This window comes from Simochromis diagramma, unplaced genomic scaffold (assembly GCF_900408965.1).
Source record: "Simochromis diagramma unplaced genomic scaffold, fSimDia1.1 OVJJ01000618.1, whole genome shotgun sequence".
Taxonomy (NCBI): Eukaryota; Metazoa; Chordata; class Actinopteri; order Cichliformes; family Cichlidae; genus Simochromis; species Simochromis diagramma.
This window is the reverse complement of record NW_024387423.1, coordinates 3,452,045-3,465,145: the sequence shown is the minus strand read 5'-3', so window position 1 is coordinate 3,465,145 and position 13,101 is coordinate 3,452,045. Positions and strand designations below refer to the sequence as shown.

The following is a 13,101-nucleotide window of genomic DNA, read 5'->3' as shown; positions in this document are numbered from 1 at the left end:
GCTCCATAGTAAATGTCCACATCTCATCTCCCATTGTCACTTCCCTGTTCCCTTGTTAAGTCAGAGTGTCTTAGTCCGCCTTTTTTCCTGTTTTATTTTGACAGTCACGTGGTCTATGTTAAGCGTGTTTAGTGTTGCTTCCCCTGTGGCGTCATGTTCGGTTGTATCAGCTGTGTTTTCCATTTGTTTCCAATTCCCCTGATCACATCCTGTCTGTATATATTGTGTGAGTTTTCCCCCGACCTTTGTCGTCACATCTGCTTTACCCGTGGCTCTCCTGTGTCCCTCCCGTGTTTTCAGGGTTTCTCTAATGCTCAGATTTCTCTAATGTCTTTCCCCCAGTTCAGGCGTTCCTTTGTTTAGTTTGTTTTTTATGTTTCTCCCCGTTGGGTATGTCTGCCTTAATAAACGGCACGCTTCAGTTAATTCCTGTTTTCATTTTTTATGGTCTGCATTTGGGTCCTCACAAAAAACACACGCCTCGCATGTCAACTGCATTGTTACTTCTTTTACATAAGTTCTTCAGTTATCTGTATGATTTTTTAAACATTTCTTTGCGTTGGCTTATACTCATCTCATTGAGGATACTGATGAAGAGAAGAGTGATCTCCAACTGTAAACTGCAAAGTGTGCAAAGGCCAGAAACAACAATCCGCTGCTTGGAATATGGCAATAAATCTCTCCAAGAACTTTGCAAAGGTTCCATATAGCAAAGGACGCACGGAGAAAGTGATCCTCAAGCTGAGTGTATTTCAGCACCATGCAAGAAACAAAAGCTTGATTTCCAGCAGGTGACAAAAGGAGAAGTACGGTAACAGGGTTTCGGGATGCACGAGGTTTCTATGGAAGCAACGCTGTTGCCATAGTATTATGTAGTATATATTAAGTATTATGTGTTTTTTACCAACTAACAGCACATGAAGTGAAAGAGCTTGTGTTCTCATTAGGAAGAGGACTTTTACTGCTATGTAGGCACATATATAGTTTAATAATATACATTTAACTGGCAATCACATGGGTGAAACTGCATCTCAGACAGTGCAAATTAGCACAAAAGTAATGGAGCAATGCCCCAGTGCAAGTAATTACTTTCTATAAGTAATGTATTGAATTAGAATAAAAATATTTTAAAATACTGTAATGTAAAACATTACTTTTTGGGGGATAAATGACACCAGTGCTACTCATAAGCAGTGAAATGCATTCCCAGTCAGTGTGACACTATAATGTGGGTCAATTCAAAATGGCTAGAAGCCCAAAATGGGCAGTGATGAGTTTTAAGGAGCAAAACTAATAAAGATTTCATATTTTAGGCACCCTTTAGAGACCATATCAACCTAGTTTTTGTTGTTAGGTTTGAGGCCTACTTATGGGTATTGCCTAGAAAGAAACTGTAATTTAGGTTGGCTCTATCTAGACATATCTATGACACTAAAACGGTAAACTGGTAAACCCTTTGCTGACTACCAATTCAACAGGGAGATAAATGATTGTACTGATTAACCAAATAACTGACAGGAGGAAACAAGGCCCTTCCCTTGACTCCATCCTCACCATGCTGGATGATCCCATGTTCAAGAAGCCTCCGCCCCAGCTGTTCAGCCTCCTCCCTGGTTGGCATCTCCCCCTCCTGCAGCAGCCAATCAATGAACTCTGAGGCTACCAGCGTCCGCTCAAACGACTTGCCTTCCTCCTCTCTGGTTTGCAGTAGGTTGTTCTCTGTGTTCATTAATCTATGGAGAAAATTAGAGCGAACAGAGTAATGAAGTTGAGACCGAGGGAAAGGAGTGATAGTGGGGTGTTGCAGAGATGAAATGGCACATTTGGTGCACGTGGTGCACCTGGCACCGACAAATTTATTTAAAGTTACAGTGATTTTACATAAAAGTCTCACCTAGCTGTTGGAAAATAAAGTAAGGTTTTATGGAAGCTACGAGCCTTTGGATGAGTGAAAAGTAAACTTTCTTCAGAGGTAGTTCCCTGTGGAGAAAACCTTATAAACCAGCAACTCTGGTCATTCCTTCACTCTCTAATCTTCACTTTCAAAATACACAAAGGCTGTGCTGTAGCTGTCTCCAGATGAGCACATGAGCAGTGTGCATAAATTCAAGCCATTCCTTAAACCTCATATATCAAACCTACACGATTACAAAGTAAGTACACTGAGGCAAACCTTCTGGATAAGCTTCACTGATAAATGGAGGGTTGTTTTTTGGAATCAGCCGAGTTGAATGTAAAGGCACAAGATTTAATATAGTTTCCACAAAAACACAAAAAACAAAACAAGGATTGCATTAAACAGGTGTTGTAGTCTGTTCTGAGTGGCACCCGGTGACAGACCCAAACAAAAACAGGCATGTGCGCGCCTGTAAGGAGCAGAACTGTCGACTCGTTCGCTATCCCACTTTCTCAAAACCACATTCACACCTGTCACTCACACGCAAGCACTCACCAGCCTATACACTTAAGCAATGCCATCAAAGAGCTGTGCAAGTTACAGAGGGCTTGCTGCCATCTGCATGTCAAAACATATGCTTAAAATGAAATACAGCCTCAAAGATGTATTTTCTACGCTGTTGGTCCTGTTCTGCTGGCACAAAACGTATTCCCACATTCAGTTTTAGTGGCTTATCAATCATTCACTGAGCGGTTAATATCACAGCCTGGACTGTGTATTACACACAGATATCATGCATGAATGAATCAGCAGTTTGGAGATTTGTATAAATAATCATAATATTCAAAGAACTTATTCAAAGAAGTAATAATTTCAACATCAGATGCATCCAAAAGCTTTGGGTGATTTGGCTCCAGACTAAGAATCAGCCACTAACTTAACATTTGATCCAAGCAGGACAGAAGAACTAGTGATGGGATAATCTTTAAAGCTATATTAATTTAACTATGGAGGAGACAGTTTCCGTAAGTCCCTACCGGATCAGCGATTCAGTGATGAGATTAAACCCGAATCTGGAGATGACAGACATATTAACGAGAGCTCCTCTGGGCTTTTTTTCCCCTTTTTTTTTGTAGAGTTAGAAGAGAAGATGCCACTCCCATGTCTGTGTAGTAACTATTAACTATTTCCAAAGAAACCATCAGATTAGTTTGGCTTAACCAAAGCCAAAAAGCTGTTCAAACCTCTACAGACAAGTGTGCAACTATACTCAGCCAGGAAATTGGCAACATAACCCAAATGCAAAAAGGCACTGGTATAATATGTAAGTTAATGAGCTTTAAACATACTGACAGGTTAACTGTGTCTCTGTTTCTTGCCTTTATTCTAAGCTAGGCTATGCACTCTATTGCTATCATTGGAGAGTGGCCTTCTCATCTAATTCTCAGAGAAGAGCAACTATGCCAATACATTTCCTGCCATGCATTTATTTATTCGCTTTTTGTATAGGCAATCCACAGTATATCATTAATCAGTATATGTAGTAAGCAAGTTTTACCTGGCACAGACAAACCTCCTACTCTTTCAACATCTCGATGGAGACAAATTAATATTTGATTGGAAAGCTTTAGCGACAAAACCATTAGTCTCCTGACAGAACAGGTTCTGTGCTAAGTAACACAAATAGAGAGACTAATGAAAGAAATGAAAGTAAATGGAAAACTAAATGAAATCCAACTCAGCTGCAGGATGTGAAAAGCCGCCTCTATAAAAAAAGCACATTCATGCTCTCACTGTGGTTCATTAAACTTTGACTGACATCCACAGAAAACCGAAACTAGTCAAGAGAAGAACTATGACGTCACTGAGTTGCTCACAGGGACATAGTGTTATCCTCAAATTTCAACCTTTGGGTTGAGTGAAATATAGAACAAGTGCAAGCCCAGTGTTGCTCAAGTCTTTAGTCATTTAAGGTCACTGGCTGGTTTAGATGCAGAATTTTGAAGGATTGGTGGCTTTACTGGAATAAACCGCTATGGCTCACATTAGCAGCAAACATCATAACATGCTGTTAAAAGAAATGGACACAATGTTCCACAAGATCTGTTTACACAATGCAATTTAATCCATTTTAACAGGTAAAGTCAACAGATCGTGTTATGCTAGCTCCAAGGGACAGGCTCAGTGAAGTGAACTCTGAACTTTGAATAGTAACCACTTAAGTAATAGAAAGGACTGTGACGCTTTGCATACACATATAAATGGATCATGGAAGCATTAAGTGGAACAAGAGGAGTTGCCACGACCCTGATATGAACTCAGAGTGTCTGTTCAGTCAGTTTACCTAACTCCGAGTGACAAACACTGAGACTTGGCATTTCCCTGCTTTTAAATTTAGTCTTTCATATGGGTGGGGTAGTGATGACTCTATGGCCAAAGAATAGCTTTTAAAGGATGCAACACTAATGGTTATGTAAGATGGGCATGGTGAAGTGGTTTGCACTTCTGTCTCCCACAAGAACCTAACTGGTTTGAATGTATCTTTGTGTGACGTGCTGATTACTGGCCTTCTAAACTGGCTGTAGGTGCAAACAAGAGAGTGAGTGGTGGTCTGCACCTATGATGGGCCGATGACCTGTCCAAGGTTTAGCTTTTCTTAGGGTTTCTAAGAGAAATATAAAGAGAGAATATCTTGTTCTTGTACTTTTAGATTTAACAGCAGCATTTGACATAACTGATCACAGTATTTTGATTGGCAGGTTAAGGTCTTAAGTGAGCATCTCTGGATCATCTCTAGAACGGTTTTCTTCTTACCTCAGATTTTTTTCGGTTGCTGCTGACATGTTTATGTTCTCATCTGCCACTTTGTCATGTGGTGTAAACCCAAGGTGCAGCTCTGTTTGCACTACAACCACTTAAGACACATCTTGCGTCTCATATAATTGTTATGCAGATGATACCCAGTTGTATACTTCTTTCTCTCTAACAAATGTTGCAAAAATATCTGTCATTCAAGACTGTATTGATGCTATAAATAACTGGGTGACAGCTAAGTGTCTTTCACCTACACTGGGAAGACTGGTTCTCTTTTGTGTTCCTGACAGCTTTGTTCCCATTGTGATCAACAACCTTGTGTATTTATGAATAAAATGACTGAACCTATGGTGAACATTTGATGATGTACATTTGACTAGGCTCTTCATTTTGATAAACATTAATAGCCTTGTGTGTGACTGCCTCAGTCGAATGGTGTCTAAATCAGAATTAGAAATTATTATTCATGGATCTGTTTCCTCACAATTGGACTATTTTAGTACACTGGCCTCAGTAAGTCATCTTTGAATCACCTACAGATGGTCCAAAATGTGGCTGTGAGGGTACTTAGTAGGTCCTCTAAGTTGTCTCATTTGAAACCAGTTTGAGATTTAGGTGATCACGTTCAGAGCTTTGGATGGTCAAATGCCTGCTTACATTACCAAACTCTTTCTCCCAAATATAAGGTGCAGGTCCCTGAGGTCTTCTGACCAAAACCTGTTGGTGGTTCCTTGTTACAGACTGAAAACTAAAAGAGACTGTGCATTCGAGGTTGCAACTTCTAAACTATGAACTTCTAAACAGATTCCACTGAGATCTGTGGACTCAACTTTCAAAGAGCAGCTCAAGACTTAATTTGTATAGACTTGCTTTTAACTAGTGGATATTGCTGTAGTTTATTATTAGTTTTGGGGGGTTTTTATTTCCTCTTTTTATGAAGCACTTTGTGATCCTTGAAAGGTGCTATGAATTATTTTACTTACTTTACCCACCTGCCATCTTATCATGAGTCACACTATCACAGAATATGAATGGGATTGCAGCAGTGAGGTGTGGTTTTTGGCTGAGCTGCAGGATACCAGGTGGGGCAGATTAATCCAGGGAGCAGTGCCAGGTGGAATGATTGGCTCACCTGCTATAAGTTGCTGATCAACTTCTCTCTTTTATGTATTAGCGTGCAAGGGCTGAATGGGGCGGATGCACTTTTCTCCACTGGGCATGCTCACACAAGTGGACCTTGTGGAGTTCTGAGTTTATGCAGTTGTGGCTACTTACAGCTTAATAAACTAAATGCATGCACTTCCTTTACACAGACTGTGTAGCAAACACATTATGTGAACGACACCCTGCAGTGCCAAAAAAGGCTCTTAAATGAAGGATTAGTTTAACACCTTTACTATGACATAAGTTTACTTTTGCAATGCTGTACTCCAATCTTTTTTTTTTGCCTCCATCCTAAAAAGTTTGATTCCTTTTTTGATGAATCTTCCTCTTTTAATCACTTATTATTACGACTTCCTACTGAAACAAAACAAGATTTTCCACCACTGGAAATGTCACATCTCCTCGCAAACATAAAGCAGTGACCACACTCACAGCTATAACTTGTTATGTTAAGGAATTAAAGGTTGTGTGTATCTGACAGGGAAAAAAAACAAAATATAGGTTAAGCATGATGGATGTCTGGAATGCGGAAAAATGGTCACCCATAACGGAAAGTATATACAATTTGCAGCTGAAGTAGAAAACATGTAAAACCACCAGTACACTGAGTGAGCGCTGTGGTTCCTTGAGGCTGACCAGGCTCAGACTGAAGGGCGGCCTTGGGAATGAAAAGCAGTCTCTGCTTTTGAAACTGGTGTGTTTTATAGACTTGACAAGTCCTGTGAAATCAACAAACATCCCTGCCTGCCCTTATCTCGTTGTCTGTATGCACTGATGTGGCAAACGTTGACGAAAAAACATGAAAAAACTCCTGCATGAACGTGGGGAATGACAACAGCAGCGCACAGACAAGAGATTGTATCTTACATCTTGTAATGTACCTAGATTAAATCTCAAATGCTGGCTAAGGTGATCTGCATCAAAGCTGTGCAAATGAAAGAATTTCTGTAAAATTTTCATGTTGGCACAGCGTCCTTCCACAGTTCAAAGACATGCATTAGGTTAGGGTTTCCACATTCAAAACTGCGTCTCTCTGCGTTAGCTCGACAGACCTTTATCCTGCCCAGAGTGTACCCTGTCTTTCACCCTTTGACAGCCTGAATAGGCTCCAGCCCCCTATGACACTAAACAGCATAAGCAGAAGAAAACCAAGTAACTGAACACTGTTGTGTGTGCACCAATGGGTAGAAAACCCACCATCCGTCACCAAAGAACATAACTCACAGGTGCTCCAGTGAGGCTACCAGAAACTACTGCAGGTGTGAATGTATGTGAGGATAGAGCAGTGTTAGGCTAATCTCAAAAAGGCTCAAATTAAGCATGTAGGTGCATTCTATATATATTTGACCTGTTGCCAAAGGCAGCTCGAGATTAAACCGCCAACCCTGAAAACAGTGGGCAGCCTGCTCTACCACCTGAGCCACTTGAATTCAGCTACTCAAAGGTAATTTATTATATCAGAGATCTAAATGAGCATGATTATCCTCTGAAACTCTGGGCTCCAAAACTGTGCAGTTTGGGTGCTTCAGATGAGACACTCATCATAAAATATTTTACTGTAATTAATCAAAATTGCACGTGACAGAATAAACAGTTTCTGTAAAACAACGAGTCACTAACACTGATGTTTTTGAACCTAAACATTTCAGCTGCAACTCTGGATGGTACTTTGACCCTGAACAGGGGTCTCTAAGGAGGAAGAGGTTAAATTCTGTAGAAATTCGGGCATAATCAACAAGAGTGCAAATGCACACACACACGCACAAACAGGTACATGATAAACAACGTTTTAAAGTGTCCCCTCTGTCGCTTAGGAACTTCTGTCAAAATAACTTCTTGTGGTTTGTTTGCAGTATGTTGTTTATGTTGTTTTGACAGTTGATGGTATCACAGATCAATTAACGTGTGACAAGAACTGTTTATTTTCCAGTAGAAGAAAAAATAGACGTGAAACTGGCTGAAGGAAAAAACACAAAGCTATTTTAATGTACAGAACTGTGCAAAAGTCTTGAGCCAAACCATTTTTATATATGTTGCTGGAAAAATTAGAAATAGGTGCAGTGATTTCTAGCTGTTGGCTGCCTTTTGTTCTGTTCTCTATTAAGATGATCCCACACTGCTTCAATAATGTTGAGGTCTGGGCACTGAGGAGGCCTATGGATGTCTCATGGTGTTTCATTGTTTTTTTATCTATCCAGGTATGCTTTTACTGTATTGGCATTGGTGTTTGGGATCATTGTCATGCTGAAATATGACGCTTTTGCAAATTTAGGCACTTTCCAGTTTGTATTGCATGGTGGAACACAAACACTATTTTTTATCTGCCAAACTGCGTTCTCGTTGGCATTTTTATAGAAATAGGAGGAAAACTGGCAGATAATAACAAAGTGCCTAAAGATACCATGTAAAATTAGCCCTTTGTTAAGTTTTCGGGTATGTGTAGACACACTGGTTCATCCCTTGAGTTAGGTGGTAGTTTTATGTTTGCATGATTCGTAGCTCAGTGTTTTGTGGTTTAACAGACAAAAACCATTACTAAGAAAATAGTCAGAGACAAGGACTGCACTGAAAATGAGTGAAAAAAATTAAAGCAGCATATAAGGGAATAAAGTGTGGCTCAAGACTTTTGTGTATTATTCTGTTAGTAAATCCTTCTTTTTCTTCTGTGATGAAATGTTGTCATGATCCTGGAGTTTTGACCGAACACTTTGGGTTTTGCACTAAAGTCTTTATTACTTGATGCTCCTTTGGGCTCTTAGTTTGTTTATTCTGGACCTTTCTCTTCAGTCTGGGGTTTGGGTTTCAGTTAGTGTTTTGCTTTCTTGTCTCTTCTCTAGTCTCATGTGTATTGTGTTTAGTTTTGCTTCCTCTTGTCCCATTGGTTAGATTCTCTTCACCTGCACTTGTATTTCCTACAGTATTATGGACTTACTGTCACAACTAAAATAAATACCAAACTGAGTTAATTCTTCTCTCAGTCTGAATTCGGGTCCTCTTCTAACTCCATCCCACGACAGGTGTCTTCACTGAAAAAAAAGATTTATGCTAGAATGTCTTCCATCTTATTTTACTGTGCTAGCCTGGCAAACTATAACTGAAATTAATGAACAGATAACTCTTGTACTAAAAATGCCTCATGCATCCTCTGGCAACCACGAATGTCTATAGAAAATATTGTTCATCTAGAAATAAGGATGTTTCAACCATTTTTATATCCACTTATCAAACTTGTGGGAGCCTAACCCTGAGGCCATAAGGATGAAACATCCTGGGCACTTTAGAGATGAGTCAAGAATTTTTTAATAAACGAATCAAAGTATTATATGGTACGATGTGCTGTATAGAAGCCTTATAATAAAACCACATTCCTGACAGCTTGATAACTTCTGCTGTGGTCGTTGGTTCTTGTGTGTCTTAAGTCTCATTCATTTCAGTTGTGTAGTGTTTACAAGTGAAGTGATTACCAGGAACTAAATCATAGATTGTTATGAAAACAGGAAGCGTAGGGACAACAACCTTCCCTCAGTGGGACATGAGTGCACTTTGCACTCAAGCACAAGAGACACAGAGATTTTTTTTGTCATAAGTGCAGCAGCGAAGCAATTCAACCACTAGGATAAGTGTGTGTGTGTGTGTGTGTGTGTGTGTGTGTGCGTGTGTGTGTCCTGGACTGCACCGCGGTGATTACATAAACACATAGCTTTGAGGGCTGAAACGACAGATGTCTCCCCTTGGAATATTTCTTTCTCTTATGCAATAACTGTGTATGTGTGTGCTGTCTCAGGAACACATAAGAAATAGGTCTCTGTTAATAACAGTGTGCCACTGTGTACAAATTAAAAGTGGCACAGGAAGACTACAGTGCATGAGTCCAAAAAAATAATGCCACATATACACAAGCGAGAGGCAGAAAGGAAGAGTTTGGTGGGTTTTTTATATTTATAAATTGTTAGTCTCCTATTTACTGGAAAAACAACACGGTTACAGAGCTGATCATGCTATTTGTGGCATCCCCCCTTTAAACCCAAGCGCTCCTCTAAATAAAGCTATGACTCATCTCTATATCCTCTAATTTTCCTAACTTTGCAGGCTTTTATCACAAAAACAGGCATGCTCAATGCAGTGTCCTCTAATCTAATTGAATCGAATTCAGCAGCAGGACAAATTTTCTAATTAATGGGGGTGGTATGTCAGATGCACTCAATCAGCATGCTGTGCAGAATGACATAGACTAACAAAGAGATACAGAGGACGACAGGAAATGTGTGGATGGAATGTGGCACAGCTTTCCAAGTAGCCATGAAGCTCCAAAAACTGAAACCACATATCAACATAAAGTCACAGTTCACCATTCATGCTATCAAATGCTTTCACAGCTACGGTCTTTAAAGATGACCTACTAGGTTCATTTCCAAGCCCAGACTAGAGGCTTTGCATGATGTACAGCACAAAATATTCCTAATTTATCTTGTTCTGAGCCTCGGTGCAGTCCCACAGTTTCTGGAAGGAAAAAAAACAAGTAATTTTGCTTCCCATGACCCTCCCTGTAAATCAGCTTTCTTCTGAACAGCTTCTCTTCACAAACAGGTTTGACAAGCAGCTAGTTTGAGCTGCTGTGCCTAAAATGAGCCACACAGATAATCATCATGTTGATCAGAGAATTCATTTGCGGTATGCTTAACATTATGCACCAGAGGTTTAACATTCTGGGAAATTTTTCATCTACCTAGGAGTCAAATCGGGAAATTGATGCTACTCTTGAGCTTGTTTTATAACTAAAGCTTGACCCAGAAGTCCATTTGCTTAGTGTTAAGGGCCAGATTTACTAACGTATGCACCAAACAAAGTATTGTCTGTATTTACAAAAAGAGCACAGTGAAAAATTACATGTAATCGTTGGGAATGGTTTCTCAATGCCAAAATATAGGGAGGGCAATATTTAAATCAAGTATGTAAACTGATTTACTAACGTTTGTGGCATGCAATTTGCTGCTGATAGTGACAATATGCATTAATGTTTTTAAATATTGAATTAGTATATGAATTTAACTGCATCTGTGTTTAGCAAACAGTGCAACTTTTGTGACTTACCAGTAAAACCAACCACACCCATGAGCACTGTTTAGGGATGGCACACATTAAATGCTATTTTGTCCTGTTTAGTAAATCTGACTCTAACACTGGGAAAGGGTAAATGGCAAAATTAGCTCAATCAAGAAGCTAGAAAATCATCCCTGAAGTTGACTGATGAGCTCACCCGGGTTCTGCTGGCTACAGAAAAACTTCACAACTGGGAAGCTAATTACTGAGAGCATATCTTGTCACCTTTACACAGAGACTTCCTGGTCTTTATGCAGATATAAGAACCTTCTTCTAATCTAGCACTTGGTGTGAAAGCAAATGTTTAAATGCAACACAGTATCCTTAATGCTACATTTTAAAAAAGGTAAAACAGAAAAGTTTATTTGTTCATACTTTTCATAGATCCTCTGGCCCCTCATAAACACCTTGGCTTCATTATCCAGCGGGAATGTGCCGTCATCCTTCCGGAAGCGGTAAAACAGCTTCATGTCTTTGAAGTCCCGGTGCTCGTCACACACTGAACGCAAAAAGAGGCAAAGAAAGTTAGATGAAAGGGCTAATCTGCAAAAACACTGCCACATTTTTGTTTACTCTCCCAACCAGCCGAGATGTGGTTTACATATTTGTCTGTCCAAACTCAGTTACTAGCTTAAACTTCATTTTTGGCAGACAGAAATGAGTATGTCAGAGGGATATCTCAGGCTGAGCAGTTTGGAGACAAACGGCCAAGATTCAGACAGCCTGGAAATGTACAAAGGAGGGATCGTGGATGGAGGAGTAGTAGTAATAAAAATGAATGCTCTGCCTTCCAGTAATACTGTCTATGTCATGGCGGTGGGTCTGTGACCCAGCATTTTGAGTTTATTTTGTATGTCTGATTTCTTATGATGTATTAGAGTAATGGTAAGTTCTGGTGTTATTATTAGTATGCCTTAATTAGGTTTCGTTTAGCTAAAGTTTTATCCATGCTCTGTTTCCTGTGTAAGTCTCTCCTCCTCTATGTATGATTTTAGTTATGTCTGTGCCTCGTTCCTCTTATCTGTTCCCATGTTCCTCTCCTTGCGTATAATAGTTAGTTTTGCTTCCCCTGTGGCGTCATGTTCATGTGTCAGCTATGTTCTCCATGTGTTTCCGCTTCCCTCATTACCCTTCTGTGTATTTAAGTCCTTTATCATCCTTTGTTCAGTGTCAGGTTGCCTGTTGAGTTCTTGTCATGTTTTCAGGTTTTTTTCATGTTCATGTTTTTATCATGTTCAAGGTTTTGTTGTCTGTCACCTGAACCTTTGCCTAAGTGTGCATCTACATTTTGTTTAGTACCTTTTCCCAGCCACAAATAAACGGCTCGCTTTTTGTTTAATTATAGTTTCATTCCAAGTGTCTGCATTTGGGTCCTCTTCCTCCCTCCACACAGGCTGCCATTACAAACGGTGACATGTAAAATGCATACATGTAGCATGTATACATGTAGCATGTATAATGTAAAATGAATTGGTCCTAGCACAAAACCCTGTGGAACTCCATTGTTATTATTAACCTCCATTGTTAACCTTAGTGTGTGAAGCTCCATTTACTACTACTATTACATATTGCTGTATAGTATCTATCTAGTATCTTTATCTTATCTTATCTTATCTTATCTTATGATTCAAACCACTGCAGCACAATACCTTGTAATACTTGTGGCATGCTCTAGTCACTGTAATAAATTATTGTGGTCATAAGTGTAGTACACTGCAATGTGGTTAAGTAGGACAACCACAGAGGTCATACAACTACTCTTTAAAGAACTTCTGAGACAAAATAAAGGTTGGTGATTGGCCTATAATTAGCTAAGACAGCTGGGTCAAGTTACTCAAGACTCTAAATAAATGTTGGTAGTATTTCAAGTAGCTTTACGTAATGATACATGTTGTCGATGAAACAGCTAGTCATGAAGAAAAGAGGAAGATCACAGAAGATCCATGTAGGTATTGAAGGAGGTCATGCAGAGAGATGATGTGACAGAAGAGGATGCTAGGAATAGTGTGAAATGGAGGAAGATGATCCACAAAGGTGAACAACCGAAAGAAGACCAAAGGTTCTTGCTACCAGTTCAGCAGCCGACCATGTCTGAATGATGTCCGTCATCATTTGGTGACTTATGA

At 39.7% G+C, this 13,101-nt stretch overlaps 1 protein-coding gene across 2 annotated transcripts in view; it reads right to left on the bottom strand.

Annotated features, from left to right (window-relative positions):
* The window catches only part of deptor (DEP domain containing MTOR-interacting protein), a 50,796-nt gene that overhangs the window by 16,913 nt on the left and 20,782 nt on the right, over positions 1-13,101 (bottom strand). For both annotated transcript variants that reach the window (XM_040012700.1, XM_040012701.1), the window contains exons 5-6: positions 11,351-11,474; positions 1,555-1,733 (exon numbers count right to left, since the gene is read on the bottom strand). In XM_040012700.1, the coding sequence (XP_039868634.1) occupies positions 1,555-1,733; positions 11,351-11,474 (303 nt within the window). The remainder of the gene's footprint in view (positions 1-1,554; positions 1,734-11,350; positions 11,475-13,101) is intronic.